Below are 17,904 nucleotides of genomic sequence, written 5' to 3'. Positions count from 1 at the left end.
GATCATTAATAGCCCATGGTTTTAAGAAACTCCAGGAAAACACATCAATAAACTCTCCAAAGCTTCAAATTTATCTTCTGACGAACGAGAAATCATATTCCTCTCCACAAATCACCCCGCTAATGCAATTATTAACACTAATGGCATCAGAACTTCCACTAACATTTTCTATAAAATGGGGCCCACAGCTCAGTTCATAAATTAAGAAAATTTAAATTTAAATCCCCTCCAATCCATCGTTACCTACCGATTCTTGATTATGAACCGTTGGATTTTTATCCAGCAACCGGGAATTTAGATAACAAAAGTGCCGTGAGAATACCCATAAAAAATTACAGAATAAAAGACCGCCATTTAATTTTAATTTTAAAGACGAAACAACATTCATTCTCTTTATAAAAAAAAAAATCAAAACTTTCGCTTGGTTTCTTTTAATTTATCTACAGTTAACAAGATAAAATATTGTGTTCTAATTATGTTTTTCAAAATTTTTAAGTTTTTTTTAAATTTTAAATTAATTTTTTAATTGTTTTTATTATAATTATATCAAAATAAATTTTAAAAAATAAAATAAAATATTATTTTAAATAAAAAACACTTTAAAAATTAATATTTACAAATATAACCATAACCTCTCTTTCAATCTAAGTTTCGATCTTCTTCTTTTTTGTCCGCCTCCTCTGTCTAGCTTTAAACATTCATAGCTGAAGTAATTTTGCTATCATGGCCAGTTTCCAAATCTTATTAAACTGAGTACTAGTTGTAGGATTTGTTTCCTTAAACAAAGCTTTCACTGTATTTTAGTAGTGCATTACTTTGTCAAAGACTTTAACTTTCTTCTCTTTTGTAGTTTCTTAATAAAAAAACTCACATCTCTAATCAACTTGCATCTTTTTCTTTTTCTTTTTTTCCTTTTTTTGCTCTTTCTTGGTCACTGGGTTCATGAGTTCTTCTGGGTCTTTGTTGTTTTCTTCCAACAAAGAGGGAGGAGTAGAGATTTCTTGCAGAGTACAGATGAGATCATATGCTTCCCTTCTGCTTCTTTCTTTTGTTTCTCTAGTTCTTGTCGTAACCTGTGACTCCTTTGTCAGAGAAGAAGGTATGCATTTATCACTTCACTTCTTTTTATAAATGCATTGTTTTTGCTGATAAAAAGAATATAAACTTGAATTATTATGGTTCCAAGAGTTGAGCTAGCTAGTGTCAATTGGCTGAATTGAGTGGTGTTAGTTATTATGCAATCAATGCGAAAACTTCAAGTCTCAAACTTGGCCTCTTTCTGCTATCCTTTCTACATTTACTTTGTGACTTAATACCATCAGCGGCATTGGAAGTTATGTGATCTAAAATTAATGTACTGTGCATAAATTTTGGTTTTTGGTAATCCTAGAATCTAGTGCTTTTCACTAAATGGAATTTATGGACTTCTGGACAGTTTCGGCACTTACAGCATTCAAGGAAGCTATATACGAAGACCCACATATGGTTTTGTCCAATTGGAATGCCTTAGATGCAGATCCTTGTGGTTGGTCTGGCATTTCCTGCTCTTCTGCTCGAGACCATGTTGTAAAGATGTAAGATATGATCCATCAATTTATTTTTTTTGGTTCAGGGTTAGATGCGTTATAGTTTCTCCTGAAGTTAGATCCTGATGTGTGGTGTATGTGTAGGTGCATTTTATCGTTGAATGAAGTTTTACCATTTTTCTGTTGGAATTCTGGTTTTGCAGAAACATAACTGGGTACTCTTTAAGGGGATTTCTTGCCCCAGAATTGGGTCGGATCAAATTTTTGCAACAACTGTATGTTTCTTTCTTCGTCGCCTTCGTCTTTTTTCATCATACTGAAATAAATGCTTTTAGTTTATTTTATGCATTGTATTTAAGGCTTTTTACTCTTTTGGTGCTTGTTTGATATTTTGTAGAGTCTTGCACGGTAATAATCTGATTGGGGTTATACCAAAAGAATTGGGAATGTTGAAATACCTCCAGGTCTTGGATTTGGGAGCAAATCAATTAACGGGTCCTTTTCCTCCAGAGATTGCAAATCTAACCAGTGTCAGGAAAATGTAAAAGAATCTTGTTATTGGGTTTTAACGATTGGACTGTAATGGTTGGCAATATCGAGTTCTCTCTTACTTTCTCATTTTATGTTGTGATAGAAACCTTCAGTCCAATGGGTTAACAGGAAGCTTGCCTCCTGAACTTGGCAATTTGAAGTACCTTCAAGAACTTTGGTTGGATAGGAATAGGCTTCAAGGAACTGTTCCTGCTAGCAGTGGCTCAGATTTCACGTCTAGTGTGTATGGAATGTAAGTACAATTCTGAATGCACATCAGTTTATGGTGCATTTTGCAAATTAACGGGTAGAATGATCAATACTATTCTTACTTAAGTAGGTTGTGCTAGAATGCTTGTGATTGTATAAGTTGAGAACAGTCACTAGGATGGGACGTAAACTCATCTTTGATCAGTTGAAACTCAGTTTTGATTCTTTAAATCTTTTACTTGAATTATTCACTCCTTTTTTTGTTACAATTATATAATTCACTCCTGCTTCAGCTATGCTTCAAACACAAACTTAACTGGCCTGTGTCGAGCATCTGAATTAAAAGTGGCTGATTTCTCATACAACTTCTTTACTGGGAGCATTCCCAAGTGCCTGGGGTATCTTCCAAGGTACACTCTTAGCCTTTCTCCTACTGGCATTTGGATGTCACATAAACTTACATCATGCACAACATACGCTATGCAGCACGAGCTTCCAAGGGAACTGCCTTCAGAACAAAGATCCAAGACAGCGTTCTTCTTCTCTTTGTGGTACGTGTGACATGTTTATCTTTCAGCCTTCAGGCTTCCGTTGCTGTATTTGTGGACTGTTGTATTGTTGTCAACATGTCTATGGACAATAATGTTTTGAAATGAAGAGCAATCCCCATGGATACACAAAGTATGAGCATGTGGCTGTCTGTTTCAATGTGAATTGTTAATGATAGATACCTTGCCGTGCTAAAATTGGGATGACATGAGCTTGGTGTCTTGCCGTCCTCTTTCAGTCTGCTCCAAAATGAGCTTGTTGCGTGACATTCGAATCCTCAAGAGATTTTTTTAACAATATTGCCCCTCTCAAAGGCCCCATCTTCCACAATTCTATTCTTTTTTAAAATTTTAAAAAAAAAAAATCGAGGGGAGATTTTGAAGACCTAACCCAAATGCATGAGCTCTAATGCTCTCCTTAGTAACTGTCATTTCTTACATTAGGCTTAAATTGGGATGGAGATGGTATTCCTTTTGCTGTGTAATATGATTTACCAACCTATCATCCAACTGAACTTCGTAGTAACAGGCGTGCCTTTGGCCAGTAATAAATTATGGTGATTATACTGACTGATTAACTCCTTGTACAGATCGTGCTCCACATGCCAGAACTCATCAAACAAGAAGCCCCAAGCACCAGCCTGCTGAAGATGTATCCAAGCAGCACCAGAGGGCATCAAAACCTGCCTGGCTTTTGGCTCTGGAAATAGTGACAGGAACCATGGTGGGCTGTCTCTTTCTAATTGCCTTCCTAACTGCTCTTCAGAGATGCAATAACAAATCTTCTCTCATAATCCCTTTGAAGAAATTATCGAGTCAGAAGGACAATGTGACTGTATACATAGGTTTGCTTCCATATTTCCAGACCTTTGGTTTATTCAGTGTTGTTTAACAGTGTTTTAATAAGTTATTTGTGTTATCTTACTGTGTATATTTGTGCACAGATTCTGAGATGTTGAAAGATGTAGTTAGATTCAGCAGGCAGGAGCTTGAAGTGGCCTGTGAAGACTTCAGTAACATTATTGGCTCTTCTCCAGACAGTTTGGTTTACAAGGGCATCATGAAAGGTGGGCCTGAGATTGCAGTCATATCTCTCTGCATCAAAGAACAACAATGGACAGGCTATCTTGAACTCTATTTCCAAAGAGAGGTGAAGACTTGTTCCTTCTCACTGCAAATTCTATTGAAACTGACACTGAACAACAACAAATGTAGAAGCTGAGGATTTTGGGATAGCCTTTCTGAGATCTTTCTTTATTAAATGTTAATCCAATTTAGGTGGCAGATTTGGCAAGATTAAATAACGAGAATGCAGGAAAGTTACTGGGCTATTGTAAAGAGAGCACTCCGTTTACAAGGATGTTAGTTATTGAATATGCATCGAATGGGACCCTATATGAGCACCTTCACTGTAAGTCGAGTTTCATGCTTGGGATAATCAAACATATTTCAGACGTTATATACTTGCTTAGAGTTGATCAAACAACCTGTATCAATGCAGATGGAGATGGATGCCAATTATCTTGGACACGCCGGATGAAAATTGTCACAGGCATTGCTCGTGGATTGAAGTACCTTCATACTGAACTTGAGCCACCATTTACTATATCCGAGTTAAATTCCAGTTCTGTATATCTCACAGAGGAATTTTCCCCAAAGGTACTCACTGATGCCTTGCTCTATTCTTCTAAAGAAGTGTTAAAAACTTGACACTTTTGACATAATACAAAAAAAAAGAGTTCCTGAGTCTGTCAGCACTTCCTTTTTTGTATCATAGAAAAAATGGAATTGTTCATGAGGTTGAATTCGCCTCAGATTAGATAAATTGTTTTAGCTATGGTCACTGCTAGCATATGTAACCCAAAAGAATCATATAATCATTCTATCATTGTACTGTTATCTGAGAGGACCGGAAGACTTAAAGAAGCTCTGGTAGCTTGGAAATCTGTGAACAGGATCAGTGACCATAGCCACTCTTCATTCCGGTGCTTATCATTGTTTTAAGCTTGTAAAATCTTTCAATATGTGTCTGAAACTGTCTTCTGGAACCTGATATCTAGTAAATGTCATTCCTGATTCTCTTTCTAGTTAATTTTGGTTCTCAAAACCAGTAACAAGTAACAATTTGTTATGATGGATGTCAAACCCCTATAAAATTGTGGTCCTTCGGATTTCTTTTTGATTGTCCCTGCAGTTGGTTGATTTTGAAAGTTGGAAGAGTATTCTTGCAAGATCAGAGAAGAACTCGGGCTCCATAGGCAGCCAAGGTGCTATCTGTGTGCTTCCACATTCTCTGGAGGGACGCCATCTTGATGTCCAAGGGAACATTTATGCTTTTGGTGTTCTTTTACTGGAAATAATCAGTGGAAGACCTCCATACTGCAAGGACAAGGGGCGCTTGGTAGATTGGGTAAGAAATCTCTTGTAGTTTAAACATTTGCAAATTTCCGTTCTTGGTAATCTCAAAGAAACAGTTATCTGGAAAAATCGTTGCCCATATAAGTGATAAAAAAAAAACTTGATAGCTTCTGTGTTCTGTAGGCTAAGGACTTCCTAGAACTGCCAGAAGCAATGGCTTATGTGGTGGATCCCGAGTTGAAGCATTTCAGATTCGAAGACCTCAAAGTTATATGTGAAGTGGTAAACCTTTGCATCCATCCAGACCCCACCAAGCAGCCTTCCATGCAGGAGTTGAGTGCCATTCTAGAGAGCGGAATTGATACAACTATATCTGCTGACCTCAAGGCATCTTCTTTGGCATGGGCAGAGCTTGCGCTGGCATCATAATTGAGTTGAAGGCTTGAAGCTAACACACAGTAAATCAGATTCATACAATTGCAATAGTCTTTTCTTTCCTTTACTTTTTTCTCACTTCAGTTTCATCTGAGGTCCTTGTAAATGTGTGCGTGCTAAAAAAACAAAGAGCTTCCTTTATGACAAGAGCCTCGTTGTATACCTTGGATGATGAGTAAAGTTATGACCATAGCAAACTTTTAGTTCAAACTGCATCGACCCTTTCTTTTCACCTGATTGCGTTCTCTGCTTATCATTTATTTTCATAAAACTCTGAAAATGAGTCAGATATGACTATGGAAGGAATGTTTCAATACACAAATGCACATATTAATATGTAACATGCTGTATGTAGCATGATCAAAAGCAATTCCCAGAGAAAAACCATTTATATGGTATGTTCTCTAGTGCAAGATTCCTAAGCAATAAGATGCTGGAGCCTTAGGAAATGGCTCCTAGCCCTACTTATTGTTTTGCATCCTTTTCAGAGAATTGGAGACAATAAGAGGCAAATACAGGGATGCTTGTTTGTTTAACATCAATGACTCCAGGTATGAAAAGGATATGCATTTGCCTTCCACTATTCTTATTAAATTTTCCCAGCAACTCAGATAAATGGTTGATTATGATAACTTTAGACACGGCAAACAAGTTTCACTTGATCTTGCTGTCTTAAAACCTCGTTACAGACATCAAGCAAATGACAAACATCAGCAAGCATTGAAATAAAAGAAATATATTGGCAATTGTCTTTAATGAAGGATTTATAAAAATAAAAATAAAAAAATTAAACAGAAACTTTACCTGGCGAAAGATTCGATTGACCAGGCTGAAGAATTTATTAGCTAATCAATATAAATTTCTTTGAAGACCTAGAGTTCCTTGCAAATCTATCTAATTCTTTGCTTCTTCGTGGGTCACCTTGGGTTCCAACCTTCTTGCCCTTTAAGAAATCAATTTTCATTAACAGTTGCATGAACAAGAGAGGAACGACTCTACCATTCAAGCAATGTCTTTTAGGCAATTCTGAAAGCAAAACAGGTTGTCATCATGGGTTGGTGAGGAAGACCGTTGTAGATGGGAAGCTATAGAATGTGATACCATAATTGGGCGTGCTATCATGCTTGACCTCCAAAATCTGGCGTTTTGAAACACTTTGTGTGTGTGTGTGTATATATATATATATATAAATTATGAGAATATATTATAGCTGGTGACCTAAATCCTTCTGTCGAGTTGAAGCAGCTGGATTGCTTGGATCTGAGCTGGAATAACCATACAAGTGTCCCAGATTTTTTTGGTTCAGTGAGAAGTTCAAGATATCATATCTTTCCTAGCTCGGGAGTTGCAGAATGGATCCTCATCGCCTTGGAAACCTCACAAACTTGCCTATCAATGAACTATCTGTACATGACCGATCTGCAGTGGCTTTATGGCATTTCTTCCTTGAAATATATTGATACGAGGTCAAGCATGATAGAGCTTTCCTCTTAAGGTCCAGAGCTTGCCGAACTCCGGTACACGGGCAACAATGAACTTTGTGGCAATATACTTTTAAAAGCTCGCGGAGAGAATGGCATGTCACGCAGGGTTAATATTGGAATTGCATCTGGATTTGTCACAGGTTTCTCCGGAGTTTGGGGCGTATGGTGAGCAAGAAACGGTGGCGGGGCGCTTGCTTCCAGCTTTTCAATTGCATCACGAATCAAATCTACGTTGCCATTACATCGAGGGTGACTGTAGCCGAAGGGGAAGAGATAGAAGTTGGCCACTTGTACGTAAAATTACACCATGCTCCTAGCTTTAGTCTGCACTGTCTTGTATTATAGTTTATTCCGTCAATCTGTCCACTACTTTGGTTTTATGTTGGCACTATTTAAATACATGGATTTTTAGCCCAATTTATCTTCTATAGTAATAATAAACCAGGTACAAAATCCATGGTTAAAAGAAACAGGTTACGAATTTCATCAGTAGATTATTGCTTGAAAGTAATACACCAGATAATTGCTGGAAGAAATGCAGCTTGAGTATCATTTCAATCGCACAAAACTACCAAAACCGTGCTCTTTCGGAGAACAAACTTTCAGTACATGACAATTACAAACTTCTCCCTACAGACTCAAACATAAATGTTGATCATCATTTCGCAAGCAGCAACTATAAAATAAACCAGAGTAGACAACAATTCCAAGTCAAATTAAATTTTTTTTTAAAAAAAAAAGACAATCAAAAGCTAGCATCAGTGCTTAGGACGAGCATAGTGATTGTCATTTGGATTCCTTTTCCCGCTAAAAACTGCTAATGCTTGCCTTATCGGAGGCCGGAAAGAAGTTTTTTTATCAGTATGGTGGCCAAAGATGTCATCCCGAACCGAGAAGATGTCATCTCCCTACATGGTTAGATTTATATAAATTAGTCTGGAATTAATTAAACACAAGCAAGAAGATATATGCAAACAACAAAGAAGCCAACCTCCTTGTTCACTTTCTTCTTCGTCTTAGGGTAGAGGAACTTTTGTGGTAGCTGATCCTCGCGCAGAATGAGATTCTTAGTGATAGCATCCCTCCCACCTTGTGGTGAAGGCAGTGAAAACTGCAAGGGGGTAAAATGTCAAAGCATATATGGGCAGGAGGACTTCAAACAAATTAGTGGAAAACAAGAACATCCAACATGTCCAGTCCATGCACTTCTTACACACACACAACAGACACTGAACAACAGAAGGCATAATGGGCGGCTCTCATGCAAGCTTTCTAAGGTTCATGAAAAATCAATCCACACTCCTTGCACTATCACTGGAGAAGAATGTTGTGTGTGTGTGTGTGTGTGTGTGTCAGTGTTGTGGGGCAGGAGCATGGATGCTAGCATGGTACAGATTTTCCAACATGATGTGAAGGATAAGACGCCTCCCATGCATGGCCATAGAAAACCATCCCCAAGTAGAGATCACAGTCAGCTAAGTAAAAGAACCCACAGAACAAAAAAGTAATATAAACCAATGGTCAGAAGCACAGAACAGAATAAGCTAAGCAATAAATGTAAGATGGAAACAACTGCATAAATGTATTATACATATCTCCCTAAAATTAAACCAAGGCACAAATAAAATAAAAGATTTTCTGCTGGTAGCTTGAATAGATTTCTTAATTTCCTTCCCTAGGAATATACTTACTTTTGTACCGCGCAGAGTAATCCGTGGCCTACGATCAGCCAAAACAATTCCATTCTCACCAACTGTTACAGCAACCTTTCTTAAAGTGCCGCCATTTCCACACTTCGGACAAAATATCCTCCCAATTTCAGCTGTGACGGTATAGCAGGCATGGCATTTCAGTATCCACCTGCAAGTGTAGATGTCTTTAAAGATAGGAATATAACCACAATGTTCCAGTCAAGAAAGTCAAAGATAATTGGGAAACCAATATAAACATGAACAACAATTGTATACCTGTGCAGCTGGCGGATTTGATTTCCTCCAGGTGCCAGCAGTCGTAAGCCCATTTGCAGAAGTACATTCTGCATTGCAAAGTCACTAGTTACACAAGCTACACTTGACTCAGATAAGGATCTGACCATCCAGCTTTGCTCGCTATCATTATCATCTGAATATGATGCATCAACACTTTCGTGAATCTGGCTTGAGATCTCCAAGTGATCTGATTCTGCACTGGCAATATCAACTCTTCTCGTCTCAACATCAATGTTTTCAATGTGATCTAAGGAAGCTTCCATGTCCCTAGAATCGTTAATCTCTGTCTCTGCAGAAGTACTGTTCTCTCCTTTCTCACCTTGAGCAGCCTCCAGTGAACCTTCTTCCAGTCTCATTTGTTTTAAAATCAAGGAAACATCACCATCACAGTTCTTCACCTCTGTCATCATACTCTCCTCAGATATCAAACTTTGATGTACCACTTGATCTGGGACACTAGCTACCTCAATAGTGCTGTCATCCATACTTTTCTCTAGATCTTGCTGGCTATCTTTCTCTAATAATGCTTCATTAAAATCACGTCTACCTTTTCTTCTAAGATATCTTCTATGAGTGCTTCGACTAACAGCAGGCATCCAATCACCAGCATTATCATCAAATTGTCCCTGCGAGGCATCAATTCCACCAGCAACCATCTTTTTCCCTTCAAGGTTTATGTCTTTTTTCTTGGGTGGAAATCTCCTGGGCTTCCTCGAACCATGTTCAACATCTTCAAAATTCTCAGAATTTGCTTCCCCTCCAGTCCCCATCGAACCATCTTCGGATTGGTCATCAGCAGGCATAACGTTCAAGCTTATGTCTTTTAAGGGAAGAATTCTCGAGCTGGGATCTATCCCATCTCCAGTTTCTTGTTCCAAAGCTTCCCATTCTTCCAAATTAGGAACATTAGAACCCCACCCTGGCATGTCCTTTTCAGGCAGCCTCTTCACATTGACTGTATGGACAGGGGGTGGCGCATCCCTAATATGTTTAGTCCCGTGAAGTTGTGTCTCCAATGTATATGTCAATGCAATGAGTTTAAGATCAACATCAGATAGGGTCTGTAAATCTCCAGTTGCTCTCGCAAACTTGATAACTGTCAAAGGCATATAAAACACATGAGACTAAACCCCAAGTTCGCTCCGTGACATATTTTCTTATAATTCAGCTACTTCCCTTTTCATTGCAAATTAATAGCAAATAATTACAGAAGCAATCTAAACAGAAATCGATCAAACTATCCACTACTTTTCAAAATTGAAGGGGTTTTTTTTACCTTTATTGAGGGAATCAGGGGAGGGTTCCCTGCAATCAATTGAGAAAGGAATGAAAGCAAGTCGATGGCGAGAAACAGGATCGCGAATCTCGGCGAGGACTTCAGGGACGGTGACGAACTTGTCGGCCAAGTTGTTGAGCTTCTCTCCGCCCTGTATGACGGCGTTTGCATCAATAACCGCCACTGATATGCCGTGTGTCGACTTGCAACTCTCCACATACAACTGGTCTTGCTGTTGCTGTGATGGTGCTGGTGGTGGTGATGGTTGCTGGTTCTTTACTATGTTACTCCAGCATTGAGTAGTTGATGGAGGTGCTGGTGAGGGATTCTCCATGGTTACAGAGCTGACGGAGGGGAGAAGGGGATGCGATAAACCCTAGTAAGAGAGATTTTCAAGAATTTATAGAAAGGCAAACTACATCTTGGTTCTTCAAATATTATAATGGTTTAATCAGCTCCCTAATCTAATAGAAGTTTCAATTACACCATTAATTCGTTGTTTTTATTATTATTATTTTATTTCCAGCTAAGGATGTGATATTTAATGAAATTTCTGGTAATTATAAAAACTAAAAAGAGAGTAGAAGCAGGCCTAAAAATAGTGGTGGATTTTTTAAGTTAATATAATACAAGTACAATGTACAGGTCTGGGTCCACTAGGCCCTTGGGCCTGTGTTCTAGGCCCAGACGTGCTTAAGCTTTCTCATTCTACATTCTACAACGAATAGAAACTGGAACAAGTTCTCTGCAATCTTTTAGTTATTTCCCCCTTCATTGATTTACCCTCCTCCCCAGCCATCACCAGAAAGCAAGCACTTCCAGCGTAACAGGAACAGCAGTGATCACCAAGGGAACAATGAAAAGAATATATTAATGAACAAACGTCACAACAACATGACAAGCTTTCAGAATATTACAAACTAGAACAAAATCATCTGGACACCTAATTAAAAATGGCTTCCCTACACTCGGGATTCTTTTGAACTTTCGTATTACTTTGTACAGATTGATTATTCATTCTTCCAAAGAAAACAACACTACATTCTCCTTGCAGCGCATCCCACTGCTCAACTATACACAGTATATATAGGTTCTGTATAAGATAATATTCAAGAAAAAATACTAGCTCTTTCTGGCATTCTTAAGATTCCGTAGTGTCATCACAAGCTGTTGTCTTTCTCCTTCTACCTCCGCAAACTTGAGACTTATTTCCGAATATCTCTCTTGCATCTCCTTCAGTTCATTTTCCATCGATTTGTTTCTCTCCTTCGATGTCACTAGTTCACTCAACAACTTATCAGCATTGTGGTCTGTGTTATTGATACAGGAGGCTTTTGGTTCTTGCTCTGATGCAGTGGAATGATCGCTGGAATGAAACAGGAAAATAATTCAATCACAATGTAGAAGAGAAGGCTAGGAGCAAGGCTAGAGCACAGAACCAACTCAAATAGAACTGCTGTTTCTTCCAAATCATACCTCTTGATTAACAGTCTCGAATTCCCATTTTCTTTGCACGTCCCATATGAACTGCTTGGATTTTCATCCGTGTTTCCAAAATCTTCAGCTATATCACCAATTGAATTAACTCCAATGTCGTCTTCAGATGACTGCATTGAAGAATAAACATTTAAGATTAAGAAACAGTATTACGGTGCACATTTAATGAATTTAAAAGAAAAATATAGCAGTACCGTCTAGATAGACAACTGGTTAAAAAAAGATCATACATCACAAAAGGAACTTCATCTATCTCTTACGTGGTTCAGAACTCGTGTATGCCTAGATGTTTGAGTAACACAAACAGAACACAAAAACATATAATTCCCTATGCACATTATATTTACATATAATTGCTAACCTTTTGAGGTTGGTTATGGCAGAAAAATGCACTATTCTGGTTGAGTTCTTCCAATCTGCTAACCAACTCTTCAATTTTGTTTTGAAGATCCCTTTCCTTCTCTGCAAACGAGCTTGCAGAGGCTTCTAAAGCAGTCTCCTTTAACTTAATTTGTCCCTGTCATACAAAATCAAGAAAGGGAGTATTCTCTAGTCAACCGCAATTGAACCAAATGAATGACAAAATCATAAATCAGAGTAAACTTGAAATTGCCAAACCAAAAAATACGATGGGAAGATCATAAACAAGCTTGTCCATCTTGACACAACAGTGACCGTTGTTATCACCAATACTTAATAATTTGGCCTTGCATATTCTTGTTAAGACTATAAATTTACTGGAAAAACTCTGAAATGAACATTTACCTCAAGCAATTTTATTTTCTCCCTCAGATTTGCCACCTCTTTAGAACCATAAGGAACTGGAGCAGACTTGTTGTTTCTCAGATTAGTCTTTGTTCCTTCAGAAACTGCTGAGCGTTTGCTGCTTTCCTTGATTTTCTTCTCCATGCTGTTCAAAGCATCTTCTTTCTTCTTCAGCTCACTCTTTAATTGGACTAACTGCTTTCTAAGTTTTTCCTTTTCCAACTCATCCTCAAACACAGAATGTTTCAAGTTATCACACTGAACTTTAAGCATTCCCACCTCTGATTGCAGGACATTCATTGCTGCTTCCTTCTCATCCTTGAGACATCTCATCCTATTTAACTCCACCAGCGACTTCTCCGCTTCCTTCTTCAACAAAGAAATTGTACCCACCAGTTCATCCCGTTCCATATCTCCCTTTTGTACCAGTGCTTCAGTGTGCTTAATTGATGTCTTTATTTGTTCCAGCTCTAAACTCTTACTTTCTTTATGTTCTGCTTGCTTCAAAAGGTTATTGTTTTCTATTGCGAGCATTTCAAGCTCAGCTTTTAAGCCTTGGATTTCCTGGGATAAAGCCCCGCCACGTTCTTCATCCAGCTTCTTTAGCTGTTCAAGCAGTCTGGATTTATCTTCAATTTCCATCATCATCTGTTCTATCTGATGCATTTTCAAATTCAGTTGGCTGGAAAGATCATGCAGTTTTGACTCGTAACCATCCGTAATTGATTGAACCTCATCATTAGCTTTCTGAAGCATTTCTTCCAGTTGAACTTTCTGCATACGTAGTTCACTAGATTCTGCAAGCGCTTTCATAGCTACCTTCTCATTTGCGTCAAAAGTCGATTCCATTTGCATGGACAGCCTTCTAAATTCTTCCTGCAGCTTCTCAGCTGCAGTAGCATTTTTCAATCTTGTCTTTCTCAAGGCTTCCTCTGCTTGAATGGCTCTCTGCTCCTGCTCAACTCTTGCACGTGTTACAACCTCCAGATCAGCTTCAAACTCTTGGGCCTGCTTTTCCAATTCTTCCTCCAAGCTCTTGATATGGGTTTCTAGTTCCTTTATGGTGGCCAACGAATCAGAGTTTTCCTCTGACTGCATCTTCAGTTCATTTTCTAAGCTCTCAATCTGAGCTTCTTGTTCATTAATGTTGGGAAACAAAGAGGAGCATTCATACTGCATCTTCAGCTGTTCTTGCAGTTGACTTTGTTCTAATTTATATGACATGTCATGGTTCTCCTGCTTCAATATCTCATAATCAAGTGCAAGCTGCTCCATTTGCATCTCCAGCTCATCTCTATCTCTCCTGTAGATTTCTATTTCACTGCAGAGGTCCATAATCTTTTGCTCCAACAGATAAGTTTCTTTAGCATCCTTATGCTCCTTAACAAGTTCTTCCAGTGCCTTTTGCTCTTCATCATCATCAGTCTCGCTTCTTGAGATAGCATTCTCATAGGATCTTGCTTTGTTGGAAAGGTCAGATGTTCCCTTACTTTTCTGCTCTAACATTTCATCAAGGTCTTTCACAGCAAGTATCAACTCAGCATTTGATTCCTGCGTTTTCTGCAGCTGTAGCCGGAGGTTGGAATTTAGGTCCTTCTCATAATTTAGTTCTTGTCGAACTTCTTCAAGAAGAACCCATGGATCACCACCTTCAAACTGCGATTTGTTTTTGCTTCTTGCCTCCTCCATGCGTTTTTGAAATGCCTTGAGTTTCTCAAACTCTGACTTGAGCATGTCTCGCTCCCCTTTTAATCCCAAGATTTCTCTAGAGAGATCCTGCCCCCTTTTGCTCTCTTTTACAATTTGTTTTCGCAGAGTTTGTATTTCCATCTCTGACACATCTGCCTGTCTTGACAACATAACGAGTTCAGCCTTCAGCTTTTCCATATCCATATCTGACACCTGTTGAGATCTCTCTCTTGTAAGGTTGCCTTGAGAACTGTTTGTCGAGTCATCAGTACTGTTTGTCCCATGATCAGAATCTGCTGATAACTCCCATTGCTGTTGCCGATGCTCTCCATAGTTTGCTGCAGAAGCATTTGCTTTTGACAGGTGAGATGCTGAAGTCTGGGTTTGAGACGATAGAAAGCTAATAGGGTCATTTAGCATGTTGTTTCTCAATCCAAGTTCTCGTGGGGTATTGAGCCCAGAGCTACTTTCAGAACTTGACATTGTAATGTCAGATCCACTAGAAGTTCTGTCATTGACATTTAAATCAGCAGTGTGGGCACCATTAATAAGTGGTCCATCCTGTAGAACAATGAAAAGTGCACCCATCATATTTTCATCAACCATCTATAAAATTAGAGAAGTAGAAAACTAAAAAGGGGTTCAAAAGTTGCATGCTATTTAATTTTCCCAAATTTAGTGACGCGCTTTCTAATTTAAAAATCATAAGAACTACAGAGATGATTTCTGGCACTAAACTTGAAACTTACTTCGCTGGAATTACTATCAATACCCTCATCTATGTTACTATTGCTTAATAGAGTGTTCAATGTTCTGCTCTGGGATTTTACATTTGCATCTTCACCTTCCATCACCTCACTGCAAAACATTTTAGAAAAGAAAGAAAAATCAAAATTCATTAACCCTTCAAAGAAAAATAAAGAAATTTGAAATATTTAATAATAACAAGTGGTATTTCTTCTTTACCTTTGCTCGACATTTTCTTGCAGCCTCTGAATTGAAACCTATTGAAAACCAACAACTGAAGTTAAATTCTGAACTTCAATTACAACGTGAAAGTTCTCATCAATCCTATTGGCAAGGAAGGTCTTATCACTTGTGGGAACTAAGAATTATAAACAAACGAGACAGAGAGACAAGAGAACTCACATGCAATACCCCATTAGATTTTGAATTCTTGAAAGGAAGAGAAACTGTGGAAGCTTTAGTCGCCTCTGCATAATCAGCAAAATCTATTGAAACCTCCCCTACCAGACTATTTTTTGACGATCCCTACAAATATCCAAAAAGTCCGATCACATTGCAAACATTGAATAAGAAGTTGCTCAATAAAAGTAAAGTTTTTTGGTAAAATTCCTTACAGTGGAGACCACAAAGTGGTAAATTCTCTCATTGATCTTCCCTGTTTTCACATCACGAATGTATTTCACTGTTTCGTGAACCGGATTGTCCCATCGACAGCTTCCTTGTCTGAGTATACCCTTCTCTAAACTCACTGTTGGCTTCCCCCCATCTCCAGGAACCACAGATACAACCAATGCATTCACATTCAGTTGCGGCAGCTACATTCACAGATCACCCACAAATTAAGAATCCTTACTTTATCCAGTTAATCAATCATATTTGACAGCAATATTTCAGGACTCAAATTCTCCAATTAACTCAACATTGAATGAACTAAGATACATAAGGCTCAACTTGTTGAAATTTTCTGGTTTCTTTATCAGGTTTTTCTTGATGCAGACTCTACCTTTCAAATTTCTCATTTTTCTTTCTCGAACTGAACCCATCACCAAGATTTCATTTTTAAAAAAAAAAGCTCAAATATTTCACCAGAACAGCAGTTATCTATAAAGTTAGAACTGAAACAGTAAAAATATGAACTTCAATTCAAAATATTAAATGTCAGAGATTGAAAAACAAAAGACAGCTACAAGCACAAAGTTAAACAAAAGTCGTATGTTTGCCAGTGGAAGCACCTGAGTTGCATGAAACTGCAACTTGAAGACAGTTTTGATCTTGTTCTTCTCGCCCCTCCATCTCGCCGACCTGAACATTTTCTCCACCGGAAAATCCGGTCACTCAACGGGATTCCGGCCAAACTCGCCGGCACATCACCAATGCGACCAAAATTTATAATATAATATGCAGAGTCACGGTCAGTCAGTGTGAGTGTATAGGTGGGTAATGGTGCTGGTTTGTGAGTCCAATTCGAGACGGAAACGGAGTCCAAAGAGATCGGGTTGAGAAGCAAATGCAGAGAGAGTGGAGTTGGAAAACAGGGGAGACAAATAAAGAGGAAGAGAAAGGGGTGGCAGATCTACGAATGAGGTTTTCACTTTTTCTTTCAAGGATCCCTCTCTTTTGTAAGAACTGACAGTCTTTTAGAAAGTCTTGACACTTGTTTTTTTTTTATCTTTAAAGGGCCAGAAAAAATAAATAAATCAATTAAAAATTGAAAGAGAAGCTTCTTGTAATAGATTAATTACAGTATTAATTATCGTAGCTGGTGAAGCTATGTTTTGGGGGCAAGGGAACAGTACACATGGTCAGAGCAGCTTTAAGTTTTTCAAATGTAAGAAATAATAACATGCATGTCGTTGTACTTAAAATAATAATAGTAGTAGTATTAATAATAAATTCTTGCATGGAATTACATCGGGGTTTTTAATTTGGCAAGACTAAAAACAAATAAATTTAGCTGGTCAAACTTTAGTTTTAATGCGTGAGAGTCTTTCATAATAGGAGAACTTAATGCAAGATTTTAATAAAAGGGCTGATCGAGGGCAGGAGAGAACACATGTCGATGGGTAAAAAAGGGGGAGTTATAGGCTGTAATTGCCGCAATACGGTAGCAAAGATGCCTTTTCATGGAGAAAATGAAAATATGGTTTTGATTTCAGACTTGTAATCTAACATTCTTACTTTGCTTCTGTGGGTTTGCGTTTGCTGATGAATTATTGATCAATGCAGCTAACGTAATATTAATACTGTCAATTGTTCACCTAATTCACCTAGTGGACTTCACATTATTGTCATTGCGCATTATCATCTTTGCGGGTAAAAAAAATATTTTTTAAAAATTTTTAAATTTTTTTTTACTATAATTTTATTTTTTATATATAATTTTAAATCGTTTTAAATTACTGATATCAAAGATTAATTTTAAAAAATAAAAAAAATATTATTTTAATATATTTATGATAAAAAATTATTTTAAAAAACAACTATTACATCAAATCTTAAAAAAAAAAAAAAATTAAAAAACAGTATTTTGTTGAGTGTGAATGAGGTGGTGTGATATAACTCTTGGATTGATTCGGTGGTGTCATCGTCAATGGGATGGACTGTCCTAATGCCAGCACACGCAATGCAAAAAGGGAAAAAAAACCCTTGATTTTTAACTACATTATCTTACCTCAAGGATTGGCCATCTTGGACCGGCATGCTATTTATAATTTTCCAAAAATTAAATTAATCTTGTTCTGGTATGGAATGACATAAACACCCCCCAGCTAGGACCATTATAGCGTAGGTATTTTTCTCTACCCCTGATGGCAAGGACCACTACATGATAACATGTAAGCATGAGCAGGA

General features: G+C 37.9%; 3 protein-coding genes across 3 annotated transcripts; 1 reads left to right on the top strand and 2 right to left on the bottom strand.

Annotated features, from left to right (window-relative positions):
• The first annotated feature begins 662 nt into the window (after nucleotides 1-662).
• On the top strand, nucleotides 663-5,818 carry LOC118028494 (probable LRR receptor-like serine/threonine-protein kinase At1g63430). The gene is made up of 13 exons (XM_035032088.2): nucleotides 663-1,099; nucleotides 1,436-1,574; nucleotides 1,730-1,801; nucleotides 1,924-2,067; nucleotides 2,161-2,310; nucleotides 2,561-2,677; nucleotides 2,754-2,818; nucleotides 3,406-3,660; nucleotides 3,760-3,965; nucleotides 4,094-4,226; nucleotides 4,317-4,474; nucleotides 5,010-5,225; nucleotides 5,357-5,818. The coding sequence occupies exons 1-13, from the start codon at nucleotides 943-945 to the stop codon at nucleotides 5,600-5,602; spliced, it is 2,058 nt and encodes a 685-aa protein (XP_034887979.1). The 5' UTR covers nucleotides 663-942; the 3' UTR covers nucleotides 5,603-5,818.
• Nucleotides 5,819-7,615: 1,797 nt separating this feature from the next.
• LOC118028495 (RNA-binding NOB1-like protein) lies at nucleotides 7,616-10,739 on the bottom strand. Its single transcript, XM_035032089.2, has 5 exons — nucleotides 10,357-10,739; nucleotides 9,060-10,176; nucleotides 8,784-8,952; nucleotides 8,084-8,203; nucleotides 7,616-8,000 (listed from the first exon to the last, which is right to left on the bottom strand). The coding sequence occupies exons 1-5, from the start codon at nucleotides 10,688-10,690 to the stop codon at nucleotides 7,851-7,853; spliced, it is 1,890 nt and encodes a 629-aa protein (XP_034887980.1). The 5' UTR covers nucleotides 10,691-10,739; the 3' UTR covers nucleotides 7,616-7,850.
• A 459-nt stretch (nucleotides 10,740-11,198) lies between these two features.
• On the bottom strand, nucleotides 11,199-16,672 carry LOC118028496 (uncharacterized). The gene is made up of 9 exons (XM_035032090.2): nucleotides 16,287-16,672; nucleotides 15,669-15,869; nucleotides 15,457-15,579; nucleotides 15,274-15,311; nucleotides 15,057-15,165; nucleotides 12,619-14,868; nucleotides 12,215-12,370; nucleotides 11,833-11,963; nucleotides 11,199-11,722 (listed from the first exon to the last, which is right to left on the bottom strand). Exons 1-9 carry the CDS (start codon nucleotides 16,362-16,364, stop codon nucleotides 11,479-11,481), a joined length of 3,330 nt encoding a protein of 1,109 aa, XP_034887981.1. The 5' UTR covers nucleotides 16,365-16,672; the 3' UTR covers nucleotides 11,199-11,478.
• Between the last annotated feature and the right edge of the window lie 1,232 nt (nucleotides 16,673-17,904).

Source organism: Populus alba, chromosome 3 (genome assembly GCF_005239225.2).
Source record: "Populus alba chromosome 3, ASM523922v2, whole genome shotgun sequence".
NCBI lineage: Eukaryota > Viridiplantae > Streptophyta > Magnoliopsida > Malpighiales > Salicaceae > Populus > Populus alba.
This window is presented reverse-complemented; position numbering and strand designations above follow the sequence as displayed.

Excerpts from the sequence above, each read along its gene's own strand:
- LOC118028494 (XM_035032088.2), top strand. The coding sequence starts at position 943 with ATGAGTTCTTCTGGGTCTTTGTTGTTTTCTTCCAACAAAGAGGGAGGA. Across the intron at positions 1,100-1,435 it reads CTCCTTTGTCAGAGAAGAAG|TTTCGGCACTTACAGCATTC; the intron begins GTATGCATTTAT and ends ACTTCTGGACAG. Across the intron at positions 4,475-5,009 it reads CAGAGGAATTTTCCCCAAAG|TTGGTTGATTTTGAAAGTTG; the intron begins GTACTCACTGAT and ends TTGTCCCTGCAG.
- LOC118028495 (XM_035032089.2), bottom strand. The coding sequence starts at position 10,690 with ATGGAGAATCCCTCACCAGCACCTCCATCAACTACTCAATGCTGGAGT. Across the intron at positions 10,177-10,356 it reads CCCTGATTCCCTCAATAAAG|TTATCAAGTTTGCGAGAGCA; the intron begins GTAAAAAAAACC and ends TGCCTTTGACAG. Across the intron at positions 8,953-9,059 it reads CAAATCCGCCAGCTGCACAG|GTGGATACTGAAATGCCATG; the intron begins GTATACAATTGT and ends CTACACTTGCAG.
- LOC118028496 (XM_035032090.2), bottom strand. The coding sequence starts at position 16,364 with ATGTTCAGGTCGGCGAGATGGAGGGGCGAGAAGAACAAGATCAAAACT. Across the intron at positions 15,166-15,273 it reads CAAGAAAATGTCGAGCAAAG|TGAGGTGATGGAAGGTGAAG; the intron begins GTAAAGAAGAAA and ends AATGTTTTGCAG. Across the intron at positions 14,869-15,056 it reads TTGATAGTAATTCCAGCGAA|GATGGACCACTTATTAATGG; the intron begins GTAAGTTTCAAG and ends ATTGTTCTACAG.